This window comes from Histoplasma capsulatum, assembly GCF_000150115.1.
Source record: "Histoplasma capsulatum G186AR genomic scaffold supercont2.3, whole genome shotgun sequence".
Taxonomy (NCBI): domain Eukaryota; kingdom Fungi; phylum Ascomycota; class Eurotiomycetes; order Onygenales; family Ajellomycetaceae; genus Histoplasma; species Histoplasma capsulatum.
Window position 1 is genome coordinate 2,307,437 of NW_025544803.1, and position 24,900 is coordinate 2,332,336.

Here is a 24,900-nt window from a genome sequence, read left to right on the forward strand (position 1 = left end):
GTGGATGGGAAGCTTCGGAAAGTGAGTTCCAATATTTTGGAAGGCAGATTCATTGCTAACTCTGATAGAAGATTCACGTATTCAATTATTTGAATTATGCGGTTCTCGGAAGCTGTCCGACCAAGCAAGGAGAGACCTTTGGAACCCGACCCGAGCCGCGAGAATAACACGCCCGCGCTAAGGGGGCACGTGCCCAGGCTTAACTTGTTGGGCACTAGTTGCCCAGGTGGCCCTCCACCGCACGTGATTACCCCTATATAGTTAGCTAGCGATCGCACAATGAGAAGATTAACCATCCCACAGGTTATGGCCCGGATAGCAGATTTTTAAGAAAAACAACACATTTTGATTAGAATACACTGCAACTGAAGTTATATTGGATGAGTTAGACATTATTCCTCTGAAAAGAGAGCTCTTTGTCTATAAAAGTGGTGTAATTGATGGAATTACTGTTGAGACTGCTGCAGAGATTTCATTACTATCTTAAAGAGATCAAAAACTTATTTATTTATTTTCATTCAGAACCCTCTAAGATTGATTATGAGTGATTCTTGATTACCTACAACCCTCATATCAGAATGTAAAAAGACACTATATTTGCAATCAAGAATCCCCCAGTTCATCCCCTCTGTTACTGAACAAGAATCTACCTCAGAAGTAGAGAATGATCAAACTGAATACACAATGACAGAGGATGATATGACAACCTCTGACTTAGCATATGATACTGACAAGATGCCAGAATGTGAGGAATCTGAGAATGGCACATCCAGTTCTATGCTGATATCTACATCAAATTCTAATGACATAGTGATCATGACAGCAGCAGATCTCATTGCACTCTGTGAGTGACTGATATCAGCATATATATTATCATCTCCTTCATCACCTTCTCCTCCACCTCCACCTTCTCTGAATTCTATATCAGAAGAAGATCTGAACATACTGGCTTATGAATATCAGAAGAAAACACAGACCTTGTTGAACACAAAGTTCATCATCACATTCAATAACATCAACTATCAGATATGAAAGATAGTATTCTTCTCAGATACAGAGATAATCAATAATACAGATATTCTCAATAAGAATCAACAGAAATCATCTGAAGATTTATCAATACTTGAGTAATGATATTGAGTGATACATTCAAAGCTACTCTTCTGTTGTATATTACAATCTCTGATAGATTCTATTCATTTGATTATAGAATCCATTCAATCTGACAATGTGATGACTCTATGACACAAAATAAGCACAGTATATATAATATCTCTAGAGAAGAAAAGGATTAATATCCTCAAAGAACTTATTCACTTACATGTCAAGAACAGTGATTATCTGATGTATGTATATTGATATCACTATCTATCTGCTCACATGTGACAACTAATAAAGAATTATGATAAGAACTATCTCTATAATTTCTTTATTATCAGCCTTCAAGATTATCAGAGGATCTACATCAAATCATATCTTGATACATTCTATAAAATAGATCAGAGCTCAATTGTCAATCTAGATATCAACAATCTCACAAAATAAATTGCTCACTGAATGAGTAAGTCAGAGGATTCTGAATGTCTCAAAGCTTCAAAGATCAATACAGTCATCAATAATAATGATGATAACATCACAATCATCACCATAATCTCACAGTGTGGATACTGCAAGATTTCAGAGTATATAAAGACTAATTACTATCATCTGAACTCTGACAAAGCATCTGAGTAATGGAGAAAGAAGAATAAGAATAATAAGAACACTGACAACACTGAGAGTGCCAAAAAGAAGAGAAAGAATAAGAAGAAGAATAAGAATGACAATAAATCTACTGACATCAGAATATCAGATCTTCTTGCCTCATAATCTAGTGTCAACACAGTATTTATTTTATCTGTGTTGTCTGCTATAATATTCAAATCTTGATATCTCAACATCTGCATAAGCTTTAATATGACAGATGAAAGACACTTGTTGATATATACAAAGTTATTTGAGAGGGATTTAGAGATAATCATCATGAATGATGGTGTAGAATAGATTGAGAAGATAGATGATATTCTTCTAGAATCAGAAGAAGGGAATATCTCAGTGAGTTATATTTACTGAATTCTCAATCTCACTGTCAACCTTCTATCCTTCACAAAGCTAGAAGATCAAGGTTTCAGATATCAACTATCTGACATCATTTCTTCTTATTTTATAATAAGAACTCTGAACAGTGTCAACTTCACCACTGTTTATACATTCAAAGAATCAGTTTACAAGATAATAGAATAAGAATCTCAAATAGACATTCATTATCTGTCTCAGACTGTTCATTTTATAACCAAATCTTACAATTACAGAGACACAATATTGACAACTGTAGAGAAATCTAGTGATCAATCTAGTGATCACAATCCTCTGACAAGAACACTCATGAAATGACATGTCACTCTAGAGTATATTCACACTGATGTAATCATTGCACTAGCAAAGAACTCATCATCTGACATTTATATCAAAGAATCTAAAACAGACTTTTTCTGTGATAGCTGTGTCAAAGCAGATATGATATACAAGTTCTCACAAACTTCTATGCCATGAGCATTGTAAGCAATGCAACATATTCATATTGACCTTGCTGATGATGATCATATACTGAATGATATGTCTGATTACTCTATAGAATCTCATCAAGAGATCAAATATTATATGCTTATCATCAATGACACCATCTGTTATAGATGAATCTATTTTTTACACACTAAGAATCAAGCTATCAAATTTTACACTCACTGAGTTCAATTCATGAAAAATCTCAGCTTCATGCCATCAGCACTAGTTAGAATCAATATTGATGATATCTTTTGATCAAACAAGATAACAATGATGATGATCAAAGATGACACTATCTGAGAACCTACTATACCTCAATCCTCTCATCAAGATGATGTTTTCAAGAGAGATATCTGCATAATAATGACACACACTAGAGCAGTGCTTATAGATATGAATATACTGAAGAAGTTCTGAGCAGATGTTCTTGAAACAGTAGTTGCAATTATCAACAACACATCAATATCTACCACTCTGTATAATGAGAAATACTGGTCTATCAACAACATCAATGAAGCACCTGCATAATGCCTCTATACCATCCCATTCTCAGCACTAATCAACACCCCACCTCAACTTCATCATTTTAGAGAGTTAGATATTGATGTTTACACACATCTTTATAAATCCCAAAGACCTATCAATAAGCTGTCTGCCAGAACAGAAATATTTAAACTTATAGAATTCTATAGCAACTCAATCTACTGCCTCTGAAGTTCTATAACTGATAAAATAATTATCATCAGTGATGTTATTTTCTCTACAAAGAAATCTACAATTTCACAGATTGATACTAATCATACAACATCTGAAGCTGCAAATTCAGTGATTTATCTCATTGATAATACTGCTGTTTCTGAATTAGCTGATGCTGAATAAGTAAGATCAGTGAAAATATTTATCATCTATATCTCTTCTCCTCTCACTGATTCTATTTCAAAAGAATATAAGAACACCATTAGTAGATCTGAAAGGGTTGGTGAATATTGACAAAAGTTGATGAAATGTGAGATTGCAGATTTGAAATGAAGAAATATTTGAATAATAATCCCACATTCTGATGTCTCTTCTGATGAGTCAGTGGTCTCTGACTGCTGAGTTTATATTGAAAAAGATCATTCTCAGAACCTCAATATGAATTCTGATGATATATTACAAAAATCTTGATGAATAGTGTGTAGCAATTGATTAAAGAAGAGCACACACAAAGAAACATACACACTCATTGTCAATGACACTACTAATTGCATGATATTTGTGATAGCAGTGAAGTGAGATTGAACCTTGCATCAGATTGATATAGTGATGGCCTATCTGCACAGTCAACTTGATAAAATAATTTATATACAGCAATCTACTGAATTTGAGATGGAGACTCCACACACAATAGTTTGCACTGTTATAGACTCTCTATATGAATTGAATCTCACTGCTAAGATTTGGTACAATTTTCTTACAGTATTACTTCATGAAAATGACTTCAAATCTAGCCTCTACAACTCTGCTCTATAACATCACACATTCTGCAATCATCTTTATATAACAATCTATATAGATGATCTTTATATTATAGCAGAAGATTCAGCAGATGTCAATTGACTAGTTGACACTCTCATCAACAAATTAGAAATAAAAGATTTGAAAGAATCTTCAAAATACTTGGATATAAAGATTGAACATCATCTCAATGACACTATCAAATTAACATTGAGACACTATATCAATCATTTAGTGCAGAATTTCTGCCTAGATGATGCTGTCTCTGTCTCTATATCAATACTTGAGAAGATAAAGATAGATGATACCTCTGTATCAGAACAAGAAGAAGAATTCATCAAAAAATAATATCAACACAGAGTAGAATGCTTGCAGTATCTGACAGTCAAATTATACTCAGATATTGCATGAGCAGCATCTCTACTAGTGCAGAAAAATACTGTATCTACATCTAAGATATGAAGAGCTCTTCTTTATATTATACAATATCTAAAAGAAATAAGCAATCTAGACATCTTATACAAAGACTTCAAGAATAAGATCAATGAATTCCTCAATGTATCATATCTGCTGATAGATTATACAGATTCAGATTGAGCAGAATCATTGAACAGTAAATACAAATCTATCTCAGACTTCATATTCAAGTTAGTAGATGCATCAATTTTATAATATTCATTCAAACAACTTTGTGTTTCTTTAAGTTCAAATGAGACAGAATACATGGCACTCAGTGAAGCAGTACACAAAGCAATATGATTGTGCAATATAATAATAAAACTAGAATTTGTTACAACAAAGAATCCCTTGTTCATCAGAGCAGATAATAAAAGTTCAATTAATCTAACTACTGTTGCTGTGATCACAGTACACAGCAAGTATATCAACACTTGCTTCCACTATTCTTGCATGCAACTGAACAAAAACATTATTTCAATTAACCACATTCTCACTGAGAATATGGTAGCAGACAGATTAATCAAACCTCTGGACACAGTGGTATTTAGACATTTCATTAAATTACTAGAACTTTTCACTGGCAACAGTGAGAATGATTAAATTTCTGTATGTAGCATGTTTTTGGAATGATCTAGGTTAAGATAGCTAGCATGGAATATTTGTAGGAACACATCACGCACGTTGGCGCGTGGGGGGGTGTTGGGCACTAGTTGCCCAGGTGGCCCTCCACCGCACGTGATTACCCCTATATAGTTAGCTAGCGATCGCACAATGAGAAGATTAACCATCCCACATAACTAAACTTAGTTATGTAATTTAGGCACGTCACCCACGATAAGCGCCCCTAAAAACCCGGGCGGGGTTTAATTACGTGAACCCAGGAACCCGTTTATTCCGGCAACCCCCACCACTTTTTCAGCCCGACCCGCGAAAAAAACAACACTACTAAGTTGTTGGTTATTATCTATCTAGCGGTAGCTAATATATGTGTGTGGGAGTCACATAGGATAGGGCTTGTGCAGGACCTCCAGCAACTATGAAATGGGAGTTTGCTTGGCGTTTGAGTTACGTAATCTAGTCACCTTGCTTCCCAGAGCTTGGTCATGGCACACTGCCTTGATATAGTTCCTATTTTTGTTACAGACATCCTCCCCTTTTCTTTTCTTTTCTCAGCTTTAGGCTTGGTTGAATGCGCTTTTTTACTGTATTAAGATTGCTGTCTATAATCACCCAATGTATTTGGCTCTTATAGAATTAGATACACAAATCGTTCAATACATAATAAATTCACCACGAACAAAACTGCAGCACTTATCTCTGAGCATTCATGGTACTAAAACATCAGCAGCCTTAATAGTATCGAAGATTTGTACAATTGCCGCCGCATGTTGCTTTGAGTCCATGTAATCTGACACCATCGGTGTCAGTGATGGTTGATTGATTGACACCATATATGTCATGATGTACACACCAACCACCCGCAGAGCATATATCTTTCTTTGACCCTTTTGCTGACCTGTATGAAGAGCATTCAGAGAGTAACTGAGTAGTTGCTCATCTGTCTGATGATCCTGCTCCATAGTTTGCTGTTGAGGCTTTGCTTCAACAACAATCACTTTAATGAATGTATTATTTTCCCAGAGCCTTTCAATAACAAAGTTCGGCCTAGTGTTTGTTTCCTGGGGCTTTTGAGGAGTCACAATCCAGCTATTTGCATCAAAGTACACATTGAGAAGACTATCCCAAAGGCCAATTGTAGAATCCTCATATGGGTCTTGCAACACTCGGTCGTACTGAATCGCAAGGGGCGTCGTATTGATCAGACCACTTTGAGTTGGCATGACTATGAAACGTGCTTGCTGGTTCGACGATGAGCATCAGTGTGTGTGCTTTGGATTAAATGATGTTGGGAATGACTTACAAAGTTTTGTTCAGGGTGATATAAGGTATGAGGGAATATCATACAAAGCATCGAAAACACTGCAAGTTAACGGCGGCGGCTATAACCGAGAAAGAACCCGCTTTGAGAAAACAAAGTGTTCCTTTGTCCTTTGCTTGGATGGTCGATGGGCTGAACAAGGCTGCCATTGATCCTGGCTAGCACCTGATTGGAACAATCACGATGCCATAATGTTAGGAGGCTGCAGACTATTCATTGGTTCGCCATGAATTACAGGGTTAAAGTTCTATTTCCGTATTACGCAGCGTAGGCAACCCCACTTAGGTTTAAGATAGTCTTCCAGCAGTTTAACATTACCCCTTGATCGTCTACCTTTTCGTGCTGCGCAACAAACGTTCAACCCCTTTAGACAGACCCAGATCTGAGTCATGTTTAGGCGCTCGAGGCAGACTGAGCCAGACAGGCTCTCAACAAGACTTAGCACAATACTTCAACCTCTCACTGTAATTCCTTGGGGATCGCTCGCAATGTGGTATCTAGGCGTCCCTATCGATTGTGGGGTAAGAACGTGGATCTTTACTTGTAAATGACTCACCCGTGTTCCTGCTAACATTTTCCTATCCCTACAGGCCACCATGGTTGTTGTGCAGGACGAGGACTATACAGTTGCCATTGAAAAGTTTGAGAATGCAGGATTCACCCGAAGCATTCCAAATCGCACCCCTCCTCCAGAGGTCATGGAAAACCATTCAAATCCACAACAGATGTTGGAGGAAATAAATGCTGGCTACAAACGTCTTGATTATTCTTGTGCAGTGTTTGATTATCCACAAGGTGATCCAGCAGAAAAGGGGTTGCAGATGTATCTGTTTCCAAATTCCTTTGCACACATTCCTCTAGAAGATATTCTCCACTCTTCAAACAACATAGCATATCCTGCAACCACAAAACAATTTGACATCTACAAAAATTTATGCTATCCACTGGAACGGGCACTGGTTGAGAGTTTTGTTAAGGCTGTGATTGATGAAGAAACAGAGTCAGGTTATTCTGCATGGGGTGAGTCATTGAGATGCTGGGTATCCATGATGACAGGATACCTAGAGGTCAATAATGATATTCTTGATCATTGTTCAGATAAGCAGGCAGTGGAATGGTATAGTATTAACTTTGGTCGAATCCACGAGGCCAAATTTGGTCCTATGGATCGACGCATTTCGAAACGTCTTGGCTCAGGCAAAGAGCTACCAATAGATATGAGGGGGAATCCTATTTAATGTTTTTTTCTCTCTTCATTCAGATTGACCAGTCATTCCTGGTGCCTGCCTGTTCTCGCCACAAGCATGGAGTTGCCAGCATTTTTCCCCATCCAAAAGACTACCACCAAACATCATGGTTCAATGTCAGCGCTTGGGAGTCAATTCATATCACGCATATCAATAATGATTGGCTAAACCTCTGCTAAAAATTGACAGAAAGAACTTGGTTTATCATCTTGTACGAGTATGAAATTGCTGAGACAACATGCATGAGCTATTTAAGCGCCAGAGTAAACCGAATCAGAGGAGCTTTTGAAAATAGAATCCTCGCAAGCTCTCATTATCTATGACGTCTTCAGACACCCCACCTGCGGAATTCAATGAAATCTCTCTTGAAACAGAATCCAGTCATCTTCTCCTGTTCATGATATCTTGATACGCGACCTGCATACATGAACTGTTTAACCGCCGAAGTGGAGATCCTGTTGGGAGTGTGTTGTTCCAATGCTTTCTCTGGTGAGCGTCCAAACCCAGAACGGGCGATTGCGCGCGTCATCCTTGCCGTCTTCCATTCCAGAACCCATTCGTATATCATCCTAGCGTTCAGACACACGAACCAGCATCCTCACTCGCCCTGGAAAGCCTTTGTTGAAGAACCACAGAGTTGTTGTCATTTGTGATAAGAGCTGAGCAGTCAGGCATTCCTGTGAGGCGCCAATGCTGCAATTATTTATATTTTACCAATTTTACTGAGAGGCACACATCTTGAGCGAATCCTACATCGCGTAATGTCATATACAAGATTCCAAGTTGAGGGCCGTACAGTCCTCTCCTTTTCATTGTCAATATGCGCCTGGCGTTCATCAAACATTCTTCTGCTGGGCAAACGTGCTATCCACAGGTGCTAGCGCCGCCGGAGTGGCTGTTGACGTAGAAGCACACCTGCTCCCGGTACAGCAGCAACTCGAGCAAACAACACTGGAAGCCATGATGCGCATGAGGGCCTCGCCGCCACACAGCGACATGACGGTTATAGGTGGGAACAACGAAAGGCCACCCCGTAAACGTGATGCACTGACTCCCCTCGACCGATTCTCGGGAATCTTGGAAGAGAAGTTTAAGTTGCAACTTGTCTGACTCGAGAAACGCCAACCACACGTGGTGCCGCCGTGTGACCCCGCCGTTCATCTGTATCAAGAAGTCCGCCAAAGAAGCAATCAAGGAACACGATACCGCAGAACCAGCAACAGGACGCATCTACACTGATGGGAGCAGCATCAATGATCATGTTAGAGCAGCTGCAACAGCACCTTCACTCCAGAATGACAGCGCCCGGAGGAAACAAACCCAGTACATGGGCCAGTCTAGCACCTCAACGGTGTACACAGCAGAGCTCAAAGGCCTGGTGCTGGCACTGCGGCTTATGCTCGACACCCATACGGCCGGAACCACCACCCGGAAGTACGCCATTTTCACCGATAACTAAGCCGCCATCCGCGCGATCCAGAACCCCAAGCACTCATCAGCCCAGGATGTCCTGATTGAGGCCGTACAGGCTCTCGATAGGCTCCCAGCCATCAAATGGGAAGTGCGGTTCCGATGTATCCCGGCACATGTCTCGGAGTGCCAGGGAACGAAGAAGCCGACTGATTGGCGCCTTAACCATCGAACCCGAATCAAGGGCGGTTCCAGAGCCACCGATGGCCGTACCCCGAGTGAGCCTCGCGGAACCGGAGCCCGAGCCCGAGCCAGCAATAGTGACAGCAACAACGCCGGCAGAATCCACTGGAGTCCAGCAGAGTACTTTGATGAAAGAACCAGCCACGTATGACCCTACAAGTCAGTATCTCTTCAGGGATGTCCTCCGGAGCACACTCACGGACCCGAGTGAGAGCAACGCCGTGGTGGAGGAATCTTGGTCATCTCAACTTGCAGTTCCCCTAGAGATGCTGAACCAGGCCAAGTGGCGTATCAGTGGGCTGTTCAATAAGCGTAGTGAATTCCGGCACAGAGTGCGTTCCTACCGGAAGTTAGCAACTAAGAACTCAAATTGTGACCAGAGAAGGTTCTTGCCAAGGCTAGCCTCTCCCTTTGGACGAAATCTGTTTCCGTGTGCGCCAGCTTGAGCAGTCGACTTGTAGGAGGACCGGCAGCCGCTAACCCTGCTCGTGATTTGGTAGCTGCCATCTGTTGGCGACTTGCTCGATGGGTGTACAAGGTAACAGCTTGAAAGGGGAAACAAAAGGGAAGGGTCAACTAGCCTACGATGGTTTGGGGAGGAGAAGGAATGAGGATGGTTGGAGGCATGGAGCCTATTATATACATCCTAAGACGGCGGCACTCATTCTGGAGGCAGAAAGGGGAACCAAAAAAGGGAGCCGGCGGCTCCATGCTAAGTTGCGCCGCTGGCAACGGATATGCACGTCGAGGGAGTCTGGCTACGGTAATCCGAATGGGTTGATCCATCCATGCAAGGAATAAGCCTGGCTGGGTCCGTCATGGCTTGCTTAGCACCACACGGGCGAGTGGTGCGCGCCGGGTGAGCGAAGGTGATCGAGAGCGACGGAGAGGTTGTCAACGAAATAAAAGTGACGTAGGTTTCGCGTCACGTGGTCAGGAATGAGCTTAAAACAGCGACAAAATGGGATGCTCTGAGTGGCCACAGATATTCCACTACTGACTAAGCGTGTCTTCAGTGAACTTCAATGTCTAAACTGCGGGATAGAAAATAGTTCCTGTTCAACATGCATTTGAGATCCTTTACTAGATTTCTGGAATCTCAGTCACGTACACAAGGCGTTTCTCGTCGCGCCTCCCTTATATCAAAAAGTCATTCATACTACTAATACTAGTACTGAATGCACAACAACAGCGCCGAAGACAACGGGAGAACAGGAGTAAACATTACAGTCCTCCCATTCTCGGAAGTTTCTCGACGGCTAGGAAACATTATCAGATAGACGACACAACATGAGATGCGCTGATAAACCTGAATGTGGGTTTGGAGCCATGTGGGACGACGGATTGCATCCTGTAGTTGCGATTGAAGGGTCTCTGAAGGACAAGCTTAGGGTTTCATCATGTATCGGTGCACATACGGTGATGAAAATGCATGGCATGTAGCCATATGAAGGGCTACTCTATGATGGGAGGTGGCGAAGAATTTGGGACCGCCATGAACTGGTCATAAATGGAACACAAGGCTCAACTAGAGGGATCCTCATCGCGCATTGTTGGTGACCAGTTCAGCCGTTTTGTACCCAATGAAATGGATATATTACCCAAGCTACCCGACTGTGAACGTGGAGTGGAAGAAGTGCTTCGCAGACAAATCTCTAGCACAAACCCGGTACAACTTCTGCCTTTTTGTCGATGATATCTCACTTGAATCCATCAACCATATGGCTGAACGTGTTTATCAAATTGCTGACAGGCTCCATGGATCGGGGACGGAAGTGGACATTGCATTACGCGAGGCCGTCATCCCGGCCTTACTAGAGTATTTGTGAAGTTCCAGCTTCTGGCGCAAGAAGGAGAAAAGTGGAACCAGCAGTTCGCATAATTCCGGCAAAGCCGTGAAATATTCGTTTCTGCTACGTCTACCTAAATCTACATTTCTATTGGGCTTCCCAAAATCTATCGGACCATAGCAATGATATGAGATAAGCTCCCACCGGTCCCCATTCTCTAATACGTTTACAATTCGGAGACAAGCCTGGGCAATGTTTCGGCCATCCTAGCATTTCCGAAAAGTTTCGATAGTTTGCTGGGGAATTATTTCGAAGAAAGTGCAAGGATTTTGTTTTGATATTGAGTTTCCACCAATGCATGGCTGGAAGTTTATAGGGGTTTGCGTTGTCAAATATAAAACCACCTTATGGAGGTAAGGGCTTGTGCATGTATTGGGCTGCTGGGATATTCTCTTGTCGGGTATGCGTGCTGTAGGGATCCAATGTAGAGGTACAGATCTGTATAAGCAAGTAAGGTCTTTGAGTACATATAAATCCGCTTGGGCCCGGGAAGGTTTCTGCTAATGCATGATGATAGAAGGCGTGTTGTTTTGCCACTTGGGAAGTAAAATTATGAGCCATTTGTAGTAAAATTCACATGATTGAAAATGACACTGCTTCCGAATAACTGTTCCTTGAAATATTCTCGTCCTAGTTTGAGTAATATTCGCGAGAAGTCCCGTAGAGCGTAATGTAAGGAGAAAATTAAGGTATTGGCAACCATCTTATAAACTTTTCGGGGCTTGGTGTCTATTCCTCATATCCCCGATTTGGTTAACCGTGATTTAGCCAGGAAATCTTCACATGGTGCACGGTATTTACACATGTACAGTACAAGGGAGTCAAGAAGAGGGGCAAAGCAAATAGCGATACTCCACCGATGTCAAAGGAGATATCGAAAATAATATGGAGGGCAATGTGGGTACAAAATGGATAACTTGCTCGAACAAGCCAATAGGGAACGAGGAAATACGAGTAGACAAGGGTAAACAAGGGATGAGAACTGTTATGACCAAAGCTAAATGGAATACCAGGAAAAAATTAACAGCTTCTGGTAAAGAGGTTAAAAGAATTGTCGCTCAAGAAGTGAGCGAAGAGGATCGAACGCCTGAAGGATGGATAGGAAGTAGCATTGTGGTAAACAAGCGATTCTGCTCCGTAGAAGAACACGGGGAAAGGCCATATAGCAACACACAGAGCGCGGAAATCGGCGATGTTGATTATTTCCGATAAAATTAGACCCCAAGGACACCTCAACTCTACCCTAGTTCCCAAATACCAAGAAAATGCCAAAACAACGTGAGAAGAGCAAGTATGAGGAAGTATGTGCCGTTGTCCCAAATCAAATAATGGCGGAAAATGAAAAGGCCAAGAGGACGAAAGAAATGGGTTTGGTTTTTCAATTGGGAATTGGAAAAGCTGTTGTAGAACATAAACTACTCAAATAACACATAAAATAAGTTTCCGCCTGGGCCCGGATTATGTCAAACGAAATAAAATAACAGAATACAGAAATGTATTTCACGTATGCGACTTTAAGGCATGATTTCCCTGTATATTGTGAGTTCGGCCGCCCCCAGAGTTACCCGCGCCAGTGTCCGTGCGTGTCAGTATGGGGGAGCCAGCCGCTGTGCTGTTTTTATCAGACTGGGAATCCTTGTCCTTGTCGCAGCCTTTAACAAGGATATGTCGCTACATCAAAGTTAGCAAGAAAGTTCGTAGATGATGTATAATTATTAGAGAGATTTATACCTTTAATGCATCTTTCCGGGAAAAACTTTTGGCACAGTGGTCACAGGGATACGGCTTAACTGCCAAATGAATGCGCTTATGCCTTTTCAAGTCGTGGTTGCGCCTGAAACTTTGCGTACACTGGTCGCATCGATATGGCCGATCATCGGGTGGCGGATGTTGCATAAGTCCATGCATATGATTGGGGTGTCCATTGTACATACTACTCATAGTAGCAGCGTGGCCACTGTTGAAAGCTGGTAGGAGGTTTGGCTGTATAGATCCCACAAGTGCTAGTTGGGAATTCGGATGATGTACGTTCGTCATAATTGGCCCGCTCATTGCGGGTAGGGAGTAAGATGGATATGGTCGAGTACTGTACTGGGGCAACTGATGTTGCCCTTCACCCTGCATCTGAACTGGAATTGGCGAGATCCTCGATGAAGGACCGTTCGCGTTAGAGTGATGCATTGTTGAACTGCCAGCACTGCTCTGATATGGCGGGAAGGTGGCTTGCTGTGGGGTACCTTGTTGTGATCCACTGTATAATGGGGTAGGTGGTAATTTCTGACCATAGGCGTCGACACTGTTCTGCACTGGTGGAGTGGGCGGCATCGTAGTAGTAGTGGCTTGCGCATTCATTAAAACGTGCGCCATTGCTGGTTGGGATTGTTGTGTCGTAGGCGATGGGCCAGACGAGGTGGAAACTCCGGGAATTGGAGTTTGAAAATACGCACGATGGTTTATATCGTATGTGGGTGTTAAAGTGTCCGTTGAAGTAGGGGAGTTCGAATTATTTCGACCTGCATATGATGAGGGTGGTGAAAACCCGCTCCTTGAAGGAAAGGACTGGGGCCAGGGCTGGTTGATCATACCAGTACCAAAATTATTTGATGGTGGCCAGTAGCCCTGAGAATAAGAAGGCGGTGCTGGACTGGTAGAAACGGTACTATTGTTCACGTACGCGGAAATAGAGCCGGCGTCTGATGAGGAGTTCGATGGCGGAGTTAGTAAGGCGCCGACTCTCGAAGGCTGTTGTGCGTTAGTGTTTGAAGGGTGGGAATATTTTTGCGGTTGCGAAACTTGAGGATGGAGAAGCTCGAAGCCAGGCAAATTGTTTGCAGCTGGTCGTCGAGATGTCAGTGACTGATGTGAATTCAGAGCATCAAGCGCCGTCCCCATTCCGGGCGGCTGAACTGCGAGGGTCGCCACGTTGACGGAAAGGTTTCGCGACGGGCCTGGCTGCCTTGAAGATTCGGAATCTGGGGCGGGTGCTGGGGGTGCAGTGGTGAGGGGTACTTGCCCCGGTTGGAGTATGGAATGAACACTGCCAGGCCAATTTCGACCACCAGAAATACCAGAATTATCCACGGGGGGCAGCCAACTGCTCGGCGGCGGATAGGAATCGGAGGTTATATTGTATTGGAAGATGGATTGGACACCACTCTCAGTAATAACCCGAGTTGCTGCAATTTGATATCGATACAACCGAGGAACCAAATGCACAACAGGACTTGGGAGTCGATTAAGAGCAATATTTCAATGCCACAAGAGGTGTTAGGGTTGAAGTTGAGGTTGAGCGTAGAGGTGTTGTCAATTAGAACAGCGGTTGAGAATCAGCTGAACGGGGAGATGCTGTGAATTCGAATAGTAGTTTACTTGATCGCATCCTGATCACAAGTTATCATTAACATGGTGTTTCCAAGTAAACGCCAAATCTTGCGCCGAAAGGAATGGACAAATGAAAGGGAAACTCGGGTGAGTGTTCCCCCTTGCTCAAAAAAAAGAAGGGTTGACATTCAAAACACGAAATAAATGTGTTAGATGAGGTGCAGGTTAAAATGCGACAAGACTGTACCTACTCAAAAAATTGAGGTCGTGGAGGCTCGAGCCGTGCGGGAAGGAAACAGTCGCCACTTAATACAGATATATCGACGCAATTGAACAGTCAAGCAGGAAGGTATGCCTTGACGTTTGTCACAACGAGCCGAGTTCAATCGACAACGAAGGTAGGGATTTTCGCACCGGAAGTAGTATCCCCTCCGGATCGGCACCAGAATAATTAGGAAATGTGAAGATAGATGTGTTGGTGATCTTGATAGATGGATGTGGAGCAGAGGGATGACGATCACTTGGGTAGCTCGGGCGGCCCCTGGAAGTTCGGGCAGGTATTTCCCTGTCGGGGCGGCGCAAGGAGGAATAAGCTCAATGAGTAGAAAGATCAAAAAAAATATCCGCCACAAAAGAGAAGTCTGGGTTCCCTCTGATGTTGCGAGTTCAACCGCTCCGGATTGTCTGTTTCCACTTGAATTGTTTATTGTCCCTTTTCTTTTCGCGCCGTAGAGCGGTCGCGTCGCATATGTTGAACAAGCCTGGCGCGTGCGTCAGGAAAGTCGAGTCTCTTGTTGAATGTGAAAAGGGGGGAAATGACAAAAGATGTAAGATAGAGTGACACAGGCGGATACCCAGTGAAATTAGAAACGGAAAAAAGACAAGGGAAAAGAGGAAGGGGAAAGGGGAGGTAGGGTGGTTTTCTAATTTTTCAAATAATTCCGGGGAAATGCACAATCTAGCCGAACCCCAAGTGGAAGAAAGCGAGGGTAATTATATTTTGGAGGACGGATGGAGTAATCAAACAAATAAAGCTTAAGCGGTAAATAACCATAACAATAATAAAGGCAATAAATCACTAAACTTCAAGATGCCAGAGCCGATGTTTAAGGCATGAATGATTCTTGGAACCTCGACTTGCAAAAAGTTGGGCGATCTTTTCTTTGTCAAGCTTTGGATCTAGGGTTCTCGATCATAATCACTGTTTTCCAATCATAATTGGGGCGGCTCGAGGAACAAGTTCCTGAGATCAGATCCAGAGCAATCCAGAGGTCAGACATTTGGGCAAAAATCTTTTAGAACATCCCGATATTTCCCACTAACGACCCCTCTCCAAATGACCCGTCGTGGAGGGATTTTGGGGGTCACGGGAGAGGCTGGATGGGCCTTTCGCCAAATCGAAAGACACCGGGAAGGCACCAGCAAAGCGGACCAACACGCGATGAACCTTGATAAGCGTCTTGTCCCTTGGCTAGCCTCCCAAATGGTGGAATTTGGAGAATATTGGGGCCGTAGCTTACAGTCCCCAAAGCAGCAACAAGATATGTTGAAAAAAATAATTGATTTTTGACGCATCAGACTCCGTTCTGGTTGGCCCGAGTTCTGACACGAGCCCAGTGGTGGGGAACCTCGAGATGTGGGAGGTCCATTTTTCGTCACTGGCGCACGGTGCGGCTGCAATCTGCAACTAGTTTGAAGTGGTACAACACCTGGCCCATTCGAGGATGCTCGTATTCTGGGGGAGGAGGCAAGTTCTGCTTGGTTGAAGCAGAGGCTCAGACTGCAGGAGGTGCAGTGGACAGGGTTCAGAAATAAGTCCGATTAGGCTTATGCCAAGGGTTCCGGCCATGGTCCAAAGTTCGAAAACCTTGACATTGATGATTATTGTTTGGATTCATCCTATCCGCTCTCGCCAGTGACAAAGCCTATCACAAGCAGCCTGTCAAAAGCGGCCAGGACGCGATCCTCTTTCCAGGGAGACGGGGCCCGGCCTTGTACAAAAGAGGATAGGATTTATCAATAGCTTTGAACTATCACCCGAGCTAGTACTGGATGTGTTAGCGGAATTTGACATTCCCCTTCCAGGGTGGACCTGATGGAGGGAATAGTGCTGGGTGACAGGCGGACCAGCAGCAAGTCGACCCCGTTGGAGCATTTAAGCTTTGGTAGTGTTTGTGCTAATCACCGGAGGACCAACCGCAAAAACAAATACGAATCAGAGCTGCTGCTCGCAAGCCTCTTCGGCCAAGCACCAGATGTGAGGAATCATCAAAACTCATGATAACAGCGGCACAGGGTTGTGTTGGTGCGTCGATGCAGACCACTTGGGAGCTTGATGGGTGGAAACAAAGTCGTTGCGGCTCAAGGACTGCAGTTGCGCCGTTCATGGATGGCTAGGGTTAGGGCTTGCGGTTAGGGCTTGACGATGTCTCTGGCAAATTGATAAACTCAACTCGCCATCAGCACACCTTCCGCCGCCCAAGACATGAACTCCAATAATGTATTTTTAACCACGATTCTTACTGGCGTTTCGGGCACCATCATGGACGTCTGATAGCAATCGCGGCATGCCCCCCTGGACTGCGATTAGTTACCGAGACTGGGGTTGGCGCTCACCTGATGCCACTCGCAGGCTTCCTCTACACAGTAGGTTAAGGTTGAGCCCCTCAGGATCCAGCTTTCTTTGCGCAAGCTGCCAATTGGAGATTGCTAAAACTAAGTGGGCTCCTCGGCAGGGCGATACGCTCAGCTTGGTCTGTTTCCTCTCTGTTTCTCAGTCCAAGGAAAGCATTCCGAATCCAAACAAACTAAGGATAATCCTTGTTTGCCATGCGCTGTTGCGCTGTTGCGCTGTTAAGAATGGACCCAGAGTGCTGAAATCATCGGTCCACTTGCTCATGGGAAGAGAATTACTGAAGCCGCACCACACACAGCGCATTTGACATGGGCCGTATTCTGTATGCGGAATACTTTAGCAAGACATGTGGCTATCTTATTCTTGATCTACGAGTTCGATAATTAAGGTTAATTTTAACGGCGGAAATGATCAGTCTCTTCCATGAACCAGCAGAGTGCGTAAGAATAATACCAAGCCCGTGGATAGCTCAAAGTTACTCTCCTCTACTGCGGAGGAAGCCTATCAAAGCAAAGGTTCAAGTTCCTTTCTCTTCAAGTCAGCTTGGGTTTCCACGTCTTCCATCATTTTTTCTCCCTTTGGACAACCAAAAAATTCAGGCCCCACATTGAGCGGATGGAATCATTCAGTTCTCGGTGTGTAGTGTGGTATGCTACCCCGCCATCGATAATTCCTCGCTGGTCCCGGCTCGGCCCCCGGAACCCCAACTTTCACATTCTTAGAAATCCGTACCGGCTCATTTCCTCGCTCGCCATCTATCTTGTGGTGAACTTCATGGTTGTTGATTGATCATCGATGGTAGTCTGACCCTTACATGTGATATTGACTTTCCTTATGACTATCCTGATGACTTTCTCCTTTTTACACCACCCCCTGGTTGGGCACTACTTAGTGGATTCCTTCCATCAAGGTTTCGCCAAATGGTACTGAAACAAAGAATTCCACGCGATGTCATCAGTGTGACGGACTTCTGTCACAAACTCGCATTGTACAGTACCTGTACTACACATACCCGTATTGTACTGCACATGATTGTTACGTCCGTGCATACTGAGTCTATCCACACTGAAAAAATATGCAATCAAAGGAACAACTCAATGAACATCAATGATCTGAACAGACCGCCTGTTTCAGACATGTGCCTCCTGTTTCTTTCTTTTTTCTGTCTCTGTGATCAAAACTAACGTACGGAACACTATTCTCCAGCAACAACGATGCCTGCGGATTACTGTAAAGCGTTCAAGTTCACAATGCCAGCCCAGTCAGTCAGCCCTCAATAAGAAAAGTAACATCCAGCAAGAGACATTGTGGTTGGGCGGCGATGTATCTGTATGGTGGGGCGGATGAGCTTGTTTTCACTTCCCTTCTGTCGGCTGTGGTCGATGAGTCTAACCCATGCTGACCACTAATACAGGAGGCAAGCACACTTGTATAAATTAGACGGCTGAACCTTGGGAGGTTCAATCTGACTGGTCAGTCTGCACAGCCCATACGGGTCGGCGAGGTCTCAAACGGTCACAGTGATATCTCTGTCCTGTACTATGAGAACATGGATTTCACCTTTTACCTCCTCACATTGCCACCAAACCAATTATTAGCACTCATTGCATCGGCACCCAAATAACTTTTGAATTAGCCGTCTGGGTACCGGCTTGTTCTCGGAATCCCGTCAACTTTGAGGCAGAGGGATTTCATCCCTGTCTGACATAGCTCAACGAGCAAGGATCCCGTCAATCACGCAGCGAACGAGGCGAATATCGCGGTTTGCAAAAAAAAGTAAAAGTAAAAGAAACATGTTCCCTTGGTTAGGATCTCTCAAACTTCGTCTGGCTTTGATTCCGGACCATTTTGCTGTAAACGATGCGACGACTTGAAACCACCGTTCTCAGAGCTTCATTTACTTAGTGCGTTCCAGGACCACTGTAAAATGCTAAAACAAATCCAAAACCCATGGTGGCATGGGGATTGCCAGTGTGGAGACTTATGGCGACTGATTAACTCACATCTAGGGAAGCGTCTGGCCGATGTGGCTTTGAGCCGGTTGCTAGATGAGCGGAGATGATTGCGGGTGTGGCCTCGCTCTTCTTTTGGCCACTGACGCAAAGGAAGCTAAATTTCGGCCTCTGCTTCTGCATCGCCAGCGATCCGGCTAGCCTTCCAGCGACTAGTTCAAGCTGACAGGACAGGCCTTGTTTAAGCATTTTCCATCTCCATTATTGGCTTGCTGATACCTTGTTGAGCCAACGCGGCACCAGACCAGTCTGCTGGGTCCATGAATTTGCGGGATGAAGGAAGGATATGATCTGAGAGGCTCTGATCTTGAACACGCCAAACTCTCCGCTCCCTCTATTATGATAAATCTCCGTGGGGTTGAACCCAACGCATTAAAACCTATCCCCGAGCCAGATGGGCTCGAAAAGGAAAAATACCTTAGAGGAAATAATGGTATTATTATGCAGCTTTAGCCCCAGAGTCACGCCTTGAATATATCAGGTGTATTTATGACGATTGTCAGAGTGTTAGCTAGAAAGGTTCTTGGTCCTTTTGTCCACCATAAATATTGTTCAAGCGTGCAGGTATCTACTGCGTACAGACCTGCAGGCTGCGCCAGCTGCTCCAGCGCGTTGGACAGTCCATACTGAATTTAATGCAGAGCTTCCTTCGGCCTATCAGAGACCGCATTAACATCAATCATGCCTTGCGCAAACTCAGAACCTCCTGATGATCCTGCTTTGGACCTATCAGAACAATTCCATCCGTGATTCCAGATGTTGAACAACCTCCTCATGCAGGAGTCTGTAGTCAAGCTTATCCCCCTAGTTCTCACTTCCGCCTTGGTTTTACTTTTGTCTACGCAGTATTCCGTATGTTTCCTGGTATTCCCTGCACTCAAACGCTTTGGCTACTGTCTTCCATGCGTCTAGAGCACGCGGATTTCCACTCCTTGCATAGTTTGACGGTTTCCTGATTTAATAATGCGCTTTCCGCTATTATCATATGTCAATGATTTTTCTTGTTCATATTCCGTCGTAGCTGAAGGGACAAACGCGAGAATAGCCGTCCAAACTTGTCCTCATCATCCGTCTCTCCCGCGCGGGGTGGTTGGCGAACCAGACGAAGAGTGAAAAGCAAATAACAAAGAAAGAGTTAAAAAATGGGGTTCAAGTCCAGAAAGGTCGAGCTGCAGGCTGCGGTTCCGTTGATAGACCTCCCAGGTTTTCTTGTTTCCTTTTGATCCTTTTTTTCCTTTTTTTCCGTTTTTTTCTTTTTTGTTTCTTTTTTTTTTTTTCTTTTTCGTTTTGACTTTTTTAGCAACCACACTTTTTGACTCTTGGGCTCGCTAAACCGATGCTGCTATTCGTTCTCTTCATGCGGTACACAAGCTTGACTTTGGAAATAAACCATCAAGCAACTTCAAAATGAAGCTGCAATTGGAGCATTCCATAGTTCACCTGCAGTCACTTCCCCAACCAATGGTCTTATTTTGCTTTGATCCAGTTGTTCTTGAGAAATGTAAAAAAATAAGCCTCCTTTTCGACTTTCCAGCTCCCCTGATTTAAGAAAAAGCAAATGTTTGAAAGGTTTGGAGAGAATTGAGGATCACGATCACAAAACAAACACCAAGACCTCCTTGAGTTTTCTAAGAGTATTGTCTGGCGAAACATTCAGCTTTGTTTTTCCTGTACGCCTGTTGCCAATGACCAAACCACCTTTGACTGCTTTGTGCTGCCATCCCACGTGTTGAATTCCAGCCCCTACTTCTCAAGTCGAGATTTGATTGGATCAGTAGATGCTGTCCGTTGGCCAAAAGCCTTCCCTCCGCCTGAAGAAACTAGAAGCCTTCCGTTCCTTTCCGCCATTTATGCCATTTTGACGGGCGCCGCAAGATGCTATCCAGATCTACGAGAAATATGTGGGTAGTTCATCTTGAATCGTCCACCGATACAGCCCGTACCTGTTGTGGCTCAAGCCTTCTTCCCTGAAATGGCAAAGCCATCAACTGTACGACATAGCGTACGGTGATGTCTGCTTTTCGCGCGCGTTCCTCAACATTCCCTCATCTGGTCCTTTTGCTTTAACTTCTCGTATTCCTCCAGCGCCCCTGATGATCTGAACCGCATCCTGGGGAGTCGCTAGCCACTCGAACGATTGGCCTCCGCACTGCTAAATTTAACCCCAGATCGTTGAGGCTTGTTTCCGCCCAGCGTATGTGCTCCTCAGAGAGGACCCCCACGCCGAAGTTTTTTCGGTTTGATATCATGATTATGATGAGGCGTCTTTCACATGTTCCCTCCTGTCAACCTTTCTGCAACTTTTCTTGAGGTTGACCACTGCCAAGGTCGGGACCTGGCCGGCAGCGTGGAGTCTCAATACTCAGCCTCAGGGGCATGCAAGACCTGGTCAAAGTTTGTGGCTTGTCGTTGTCTCACCGCTGCCGGTATTCTCAATCCATATGCGTTGCGACTGGTATCGTGCTCTTTTCAGTGATGCCGAGAGAGCTCGGCAATTCGAATGGCGGCATGAAAACCTTTCCCATTCATATCTCGCCTTTCTTTTCCTCTTAGGGATTGAGGCTCAGCAGTCCCATATTCAGCTCTCGTCGACAAGCTATGGGATTTTCATTTTCATTCCCTGTTCCCCCTTTGTTTTCTCACTCATCAATCAAGTGATCACAGTGATGTGCAGATGAGACATGGAGAAAATGCAATCGTCGCATAATGCTTTGGAGAAGCAAGTACCATGCGAAATGACAACAGAACTCTGGGCCGATATCTGTGTCCTTGGCCGAATAGGCTTCCATCCCCCCCCCCCAAAACTAAAAGCGTGATTGTTGTGCCAACTCGCGGTCCTTAATTCGTGAAGATCTGATCGCAGACTTTGCCAGTGAGGTCGAGATGTAGGCCTAATCGAAATACCTTATTAGGCAATCTCGTCTAGGTTGAGAAGCCACATGCTCGTGTTTCCGCATCATTGGTGATAGGTTTCTAAAATATGACTTGAACGCGACTTCAGAACCTAGAGAGCAGGGGAGTATCTGACGTGGATTTCCATTTAATCATAGGAGCCAACAAAGATCCCAATTATCTCTTGAAGAGAACTAAAGGTATTCAGCCGCAAGGTGGTCAAACTCTTCACTGGAAAGATAGCGCCCTTTGAGATTTCCCACTGAAATAGGTAATTGGCATTCTGATGTCTCTCCATTCCTAGATGCAAGTCTGTCCCAAGGGGAATGACCAGATAGTCCTTCCATGCGTCATTTTGTGTACACTGGGGGTATAATGTCAACTGATACTGTTGCTGCCATTCACCGTCAGCTGCGCAAATAATAAACATGCAGGAATTCCCTCACATCTCTCGAAGAAATGCCAACCCCCGCTGGGTGTCTATCCATACCCACCATAGCTCCAACAAGGCACACTAGCTTCCTCGGCCTTTCTGTATTGTTCCCGGATGCCTAAGAGTCAACAGGGCAGCCCAGTCCCAAGTGATTTTAAATCCATCCGATGAAGCTGGTGCAGAGTAGTCAAGGATAGCACATCTAACTGAAATCGTGGGTGACCGGGAATACTTCGAGGAAAAGCCACCCATTAGGATCGTTGGTATCTCTTAAGTACAGCCGTTAGAGGCATTGTTGGTGATGGACGCTTTGTCGCCAGCCAGCCATTCTACATCTGGGTAGAGCTGAAGGAGGGATGGAGCTCCGGAACTTGGGGGTTAGTCATGATGTTTTGTTAGGGATCACCCGGTTTAATATTGGAATTTTCCCTCAACTCGGAGGTGTAAGATAGTAGCCCAGGAGGAAATTTTAATGATAGCCTCTCTGAGATTCAAATACAAATGATTTCGGGAAACAAAACTTATCACTGTATCTTTAAATGTTTGAAGAATTAACTAATATATAGAAAATGTACTAACATTCTAATCTGTATCTAGTAAAATATTAGAAGGGCGAGCAAAGTGGACGCAATGGGGTTTGGAGGGAACAAGCAGTATACTCAGCGTCATCATGAACCTAACAATCCACAAGCAACTTAACCCTCGCGTTCATCAATGGATACAAAACATTGAAATATTTGTCTAACAACATATGCATCTCGATCAAAACAACATTGGACGTTGCCACGATTGGATCACACAATTTTCTCATCAGGATAGCATTCGCCATTCGCTGGTGGATAGTACGCATAGTGTGAAGTGTCTGAGATAGCTCAGGGGCGAGGGAGAGAGGTACAGATTCCATTAACAAAACACCCATGAAGGCTCCAACTAAGGGAATATTGATACGAGGATATCATTTTCAATTTGGCTAATTAGTCGTCCACATCAGAGTAAGTATTTCGAGAAAGAATTACTCACAAAAATATGATGGGGATTTTGAGTTCGCTATGGCCAGCTGTATGTGCCAACTAGATTCCAACCTTGTAGAGATCAACTGTTAATATGAACAATTCAATTTCTCATCTACTCGTCTGGAATATTTGGCCCCTTATTAGCATCGCTGAACGAAAAAAAAAAAAAAAAAGAGCGATCATGAAAGACATCAACTCACAGGCGATGTGCCTCGTTGTAATCCAGCCCAACGTTTGATATACAACCTTGATGTAACGCAACGTCGAAGGACTTGAATACGACAATCCCATCAGCGGATCCAACTGTCACCTGCTCCCATTGGGGAAAAAATACTCCCAACATGACCCTACGCAGGATTTGTGATCACCTGCGCACCCTTGGCTGCTGCGGTTTAAATAGTGACATCTTGGTTGAAACAAGCGGTTCGGACAGTGCATCCTCGCAAATGCACTGAGCGGGTGCGTTGAGGAAATCAAGTATAGAGTATGTGTTGCACACGATTTTCATCTTTATTGGTCTTGATGAGAAGTCAGTGAACATATTTGAAGTATTTATATCGAGAGAGACAAAGAGGGCCCAGACCTGCTCTGCTGTATTTTCTTCAAAAGCGCCAAAATAGTTAGAACATGGGAGTATTCCAGATTCTGTGATTACAAAATGTGATTCAACAACAAACAAGCCACCGCCACGGCCTTGTGTCCTTGGTGAGGTGAAGCAACCCCTTCTCGCCCTGCTCATAAACCTTTGGTGGAACAAACCATGGTTCAGATCCATCTAAGGTGGTTAAAGATAACATTATCCGGCAGCCTAGCTTCACATTGAGCCACGCTTCCGTTTCGGCGCGAGAAGGAGCAGCGATCGCAGCGGATCAATCCCCAACCAGAAGAGTCTAGTCATGAATTGACTAGCATATCCGAATTGAGATCATAGTTAGCTCATAAACGTATCTAAAAGCCTCATCCATCAATCACTGGCACAAAATCAACAGATAATGGTATGAATTAGCATGAAAACTAAAGAGAAAGACTAACCTCAAAAGCTATCCTAAGCCTAAGATTCCCATGCTTTGGTGGTGGAGTAAGAGATATGGCAGAAATATTTCAAGACACGATGCTCTACCTGAACGTTTGGCAGGCCTTTGATAGTCAAAACCCGCCAGGAAAAGTTGATCATTCAGGGCAAGACTGCAATCACCGCTAGCAAATGTTGAAATGGGAGCTATTCCTAAACTTTGGAATAAGCTGGAGAGTATGAGGTGGATCTATTCAGTCTAAGAAGCTCTTTTCTTGTCACAGCACAGACAAGTAACCAGGTACATAACGGAATTCATTGCAGCTGTGAGTT

The 24,900-nt window shown here is 43.9% G+C and overlaps 8 protein-coding genes across 8 annotated transcripts; 4 read left to right on the forward strand and 4 right to left on the reverse strand.

Moving 5' to 3' along the window:
* Nucleotides 1–5,885: 5,885 nt before the first annotated feature.
* On the reverse strand, nt 5,886–6,401 carry HCBG_02932 (uncharacterized protein; the record flags this gene model as incomplete). Its single annotated transcript, XM_045429981.1, has 2 exons — nt 5,886–5,968; nt 6,032–6,401. 2 exons carry the CDS (start codon nt 6,399–6,401, stop codon nt 5,886–5,888), a joined length of 453 nt encoding a protein of 150 aa, XP_045289876.1.
* Nucleotides 6,402–7,095: 694 nt separating this feature from the next.
* On the forward strand, nt 7,096–7,737 carry HCBG_02933 (uncharacterized protein; the record flags this gene model as incomplete). The annotated part of the gene is made up of 2 exons (XM_045429982.1): nt 7,096–7,519; nt 7,598–7,737. 2 exons carry the CDS (start codon nt 7,096–7,098, stop codon nt 7,735–7,737), a joined length of 564 nt encoding a protein of 187 aa, XP_045289877.1.
* A 972-nt stretch (nt 7,738–8,709) lies between these two features.
* Nucleotides 8,710–9,949, forward strand: HCBG_02934 (uncharacterized protein; the record flags this gene model as incomplete). Its single annotated transcript, XM_045429983.1, has 4 exons — nt 8,710–8,850; nt 8,918–9,180; nt 9,275–9,714; nt 9,780–9,949. 4 exons carry the CDS (start codon nt 8,710–8,712, stop codon nt 9,947–9,949), a joined length of 1,014 nt encoding a protein of 337 aa, XP_045289878.1.
* Nucleotides 9,950–10,689: 740 nt separating this feature from the next.
* HCBG_02935 (uncharacterized protein) lies at nt 10,690–11,228 on the forward strand (the record flags this gene model as incomplete). The annotated part of the gene is made up of 2 exons (XM_045429984.1): nt 10,690–10,818; nt 10,932–11,228. 2 exons carry the CDS (start codon nt 10,690–10,692, stop codon nt 11,226–11,228), a joined length of 426 nt encoding a protein of 141 aa, XP_045289879.1.
* A 929-nt stretch (nt 11,229–12,157) lies between these two features.
* Nucleotides 12,158–12,676, forward strand: HCBG_02936 (uncharacterized protein; the record flags this gene model as incomplete). Its single annotated transcript, XM_045429985.1, has 3 exons — nt 12,158–12,213; nt 12,263–12,365; nt 12,497–12,676. The coding sequence occupies 3 exons, from the start codon at nt 12,158–12,160 to the stop codon at nt 12,674–12,676; spliced, it is 339 nt and encodes a 112-aa protein (XP_045289880.1).
* Nucleotides 12,337–14,567, reverse strand: HCBG_02937 (specific RNA polymerase II transcription factor; the record flags this gene model as incomplete). Its single annotated transcript, XM_045429986.1, has 4 exons — nt 12,337–12,920; nt 12,981–13,762; nt 13,835–13,991; nt 14,263–14,567. 2 exons carry the CDS (start codon nt 13,614–13,616, stop codon nt 12,750–12,752), a joined length of 807 nt encoding a protein of 268 aa, XP_045289881.1.
* A 7,690-nt stretch (nt 14,568–22,257) lies between these two features.
* HCBG_02938 (uncharacterized protein) lies at nt 22,258–22,835 on the reverse strand (the record flags this gene model as incomplete). The annotated part of the gene is made up of 3 exons (XM_045429987.1): nt 22,258–22,520; nt 22,600–22,660; nt 22,821–22,835. 3 exons carry the CDS (start codon nt 22,833–22,835, stop codon nt 22,258–22,260), a joined length of 339 nt encoding a protein of 112 aa, XP_045289882.1.
* Nucleotides 22,836–23,218: 383 nt separating this feature from the next.
* Nucleotides 23,219–23,898, reverse strand: HCBG_02939 (uncharacterized protein; the record flags this gene model as incomplete). The annotated part of the gene is made up of 3 exons (XM_045429988.1): nt 23,219–23,472; nt 23,563–23,612; nt 23,756–23,898. The coding sequence occupies 3 exons, from the start codon at nt 23,896–23,898 to the stop codon at nt 23,219–23,221; spliced, it is 447 nt and encodes a 148-aa protein (XP_045289883.1).
* Between the last annotated feature and the right edge of the window lie 1,002 nt (nt 23,899–24,900).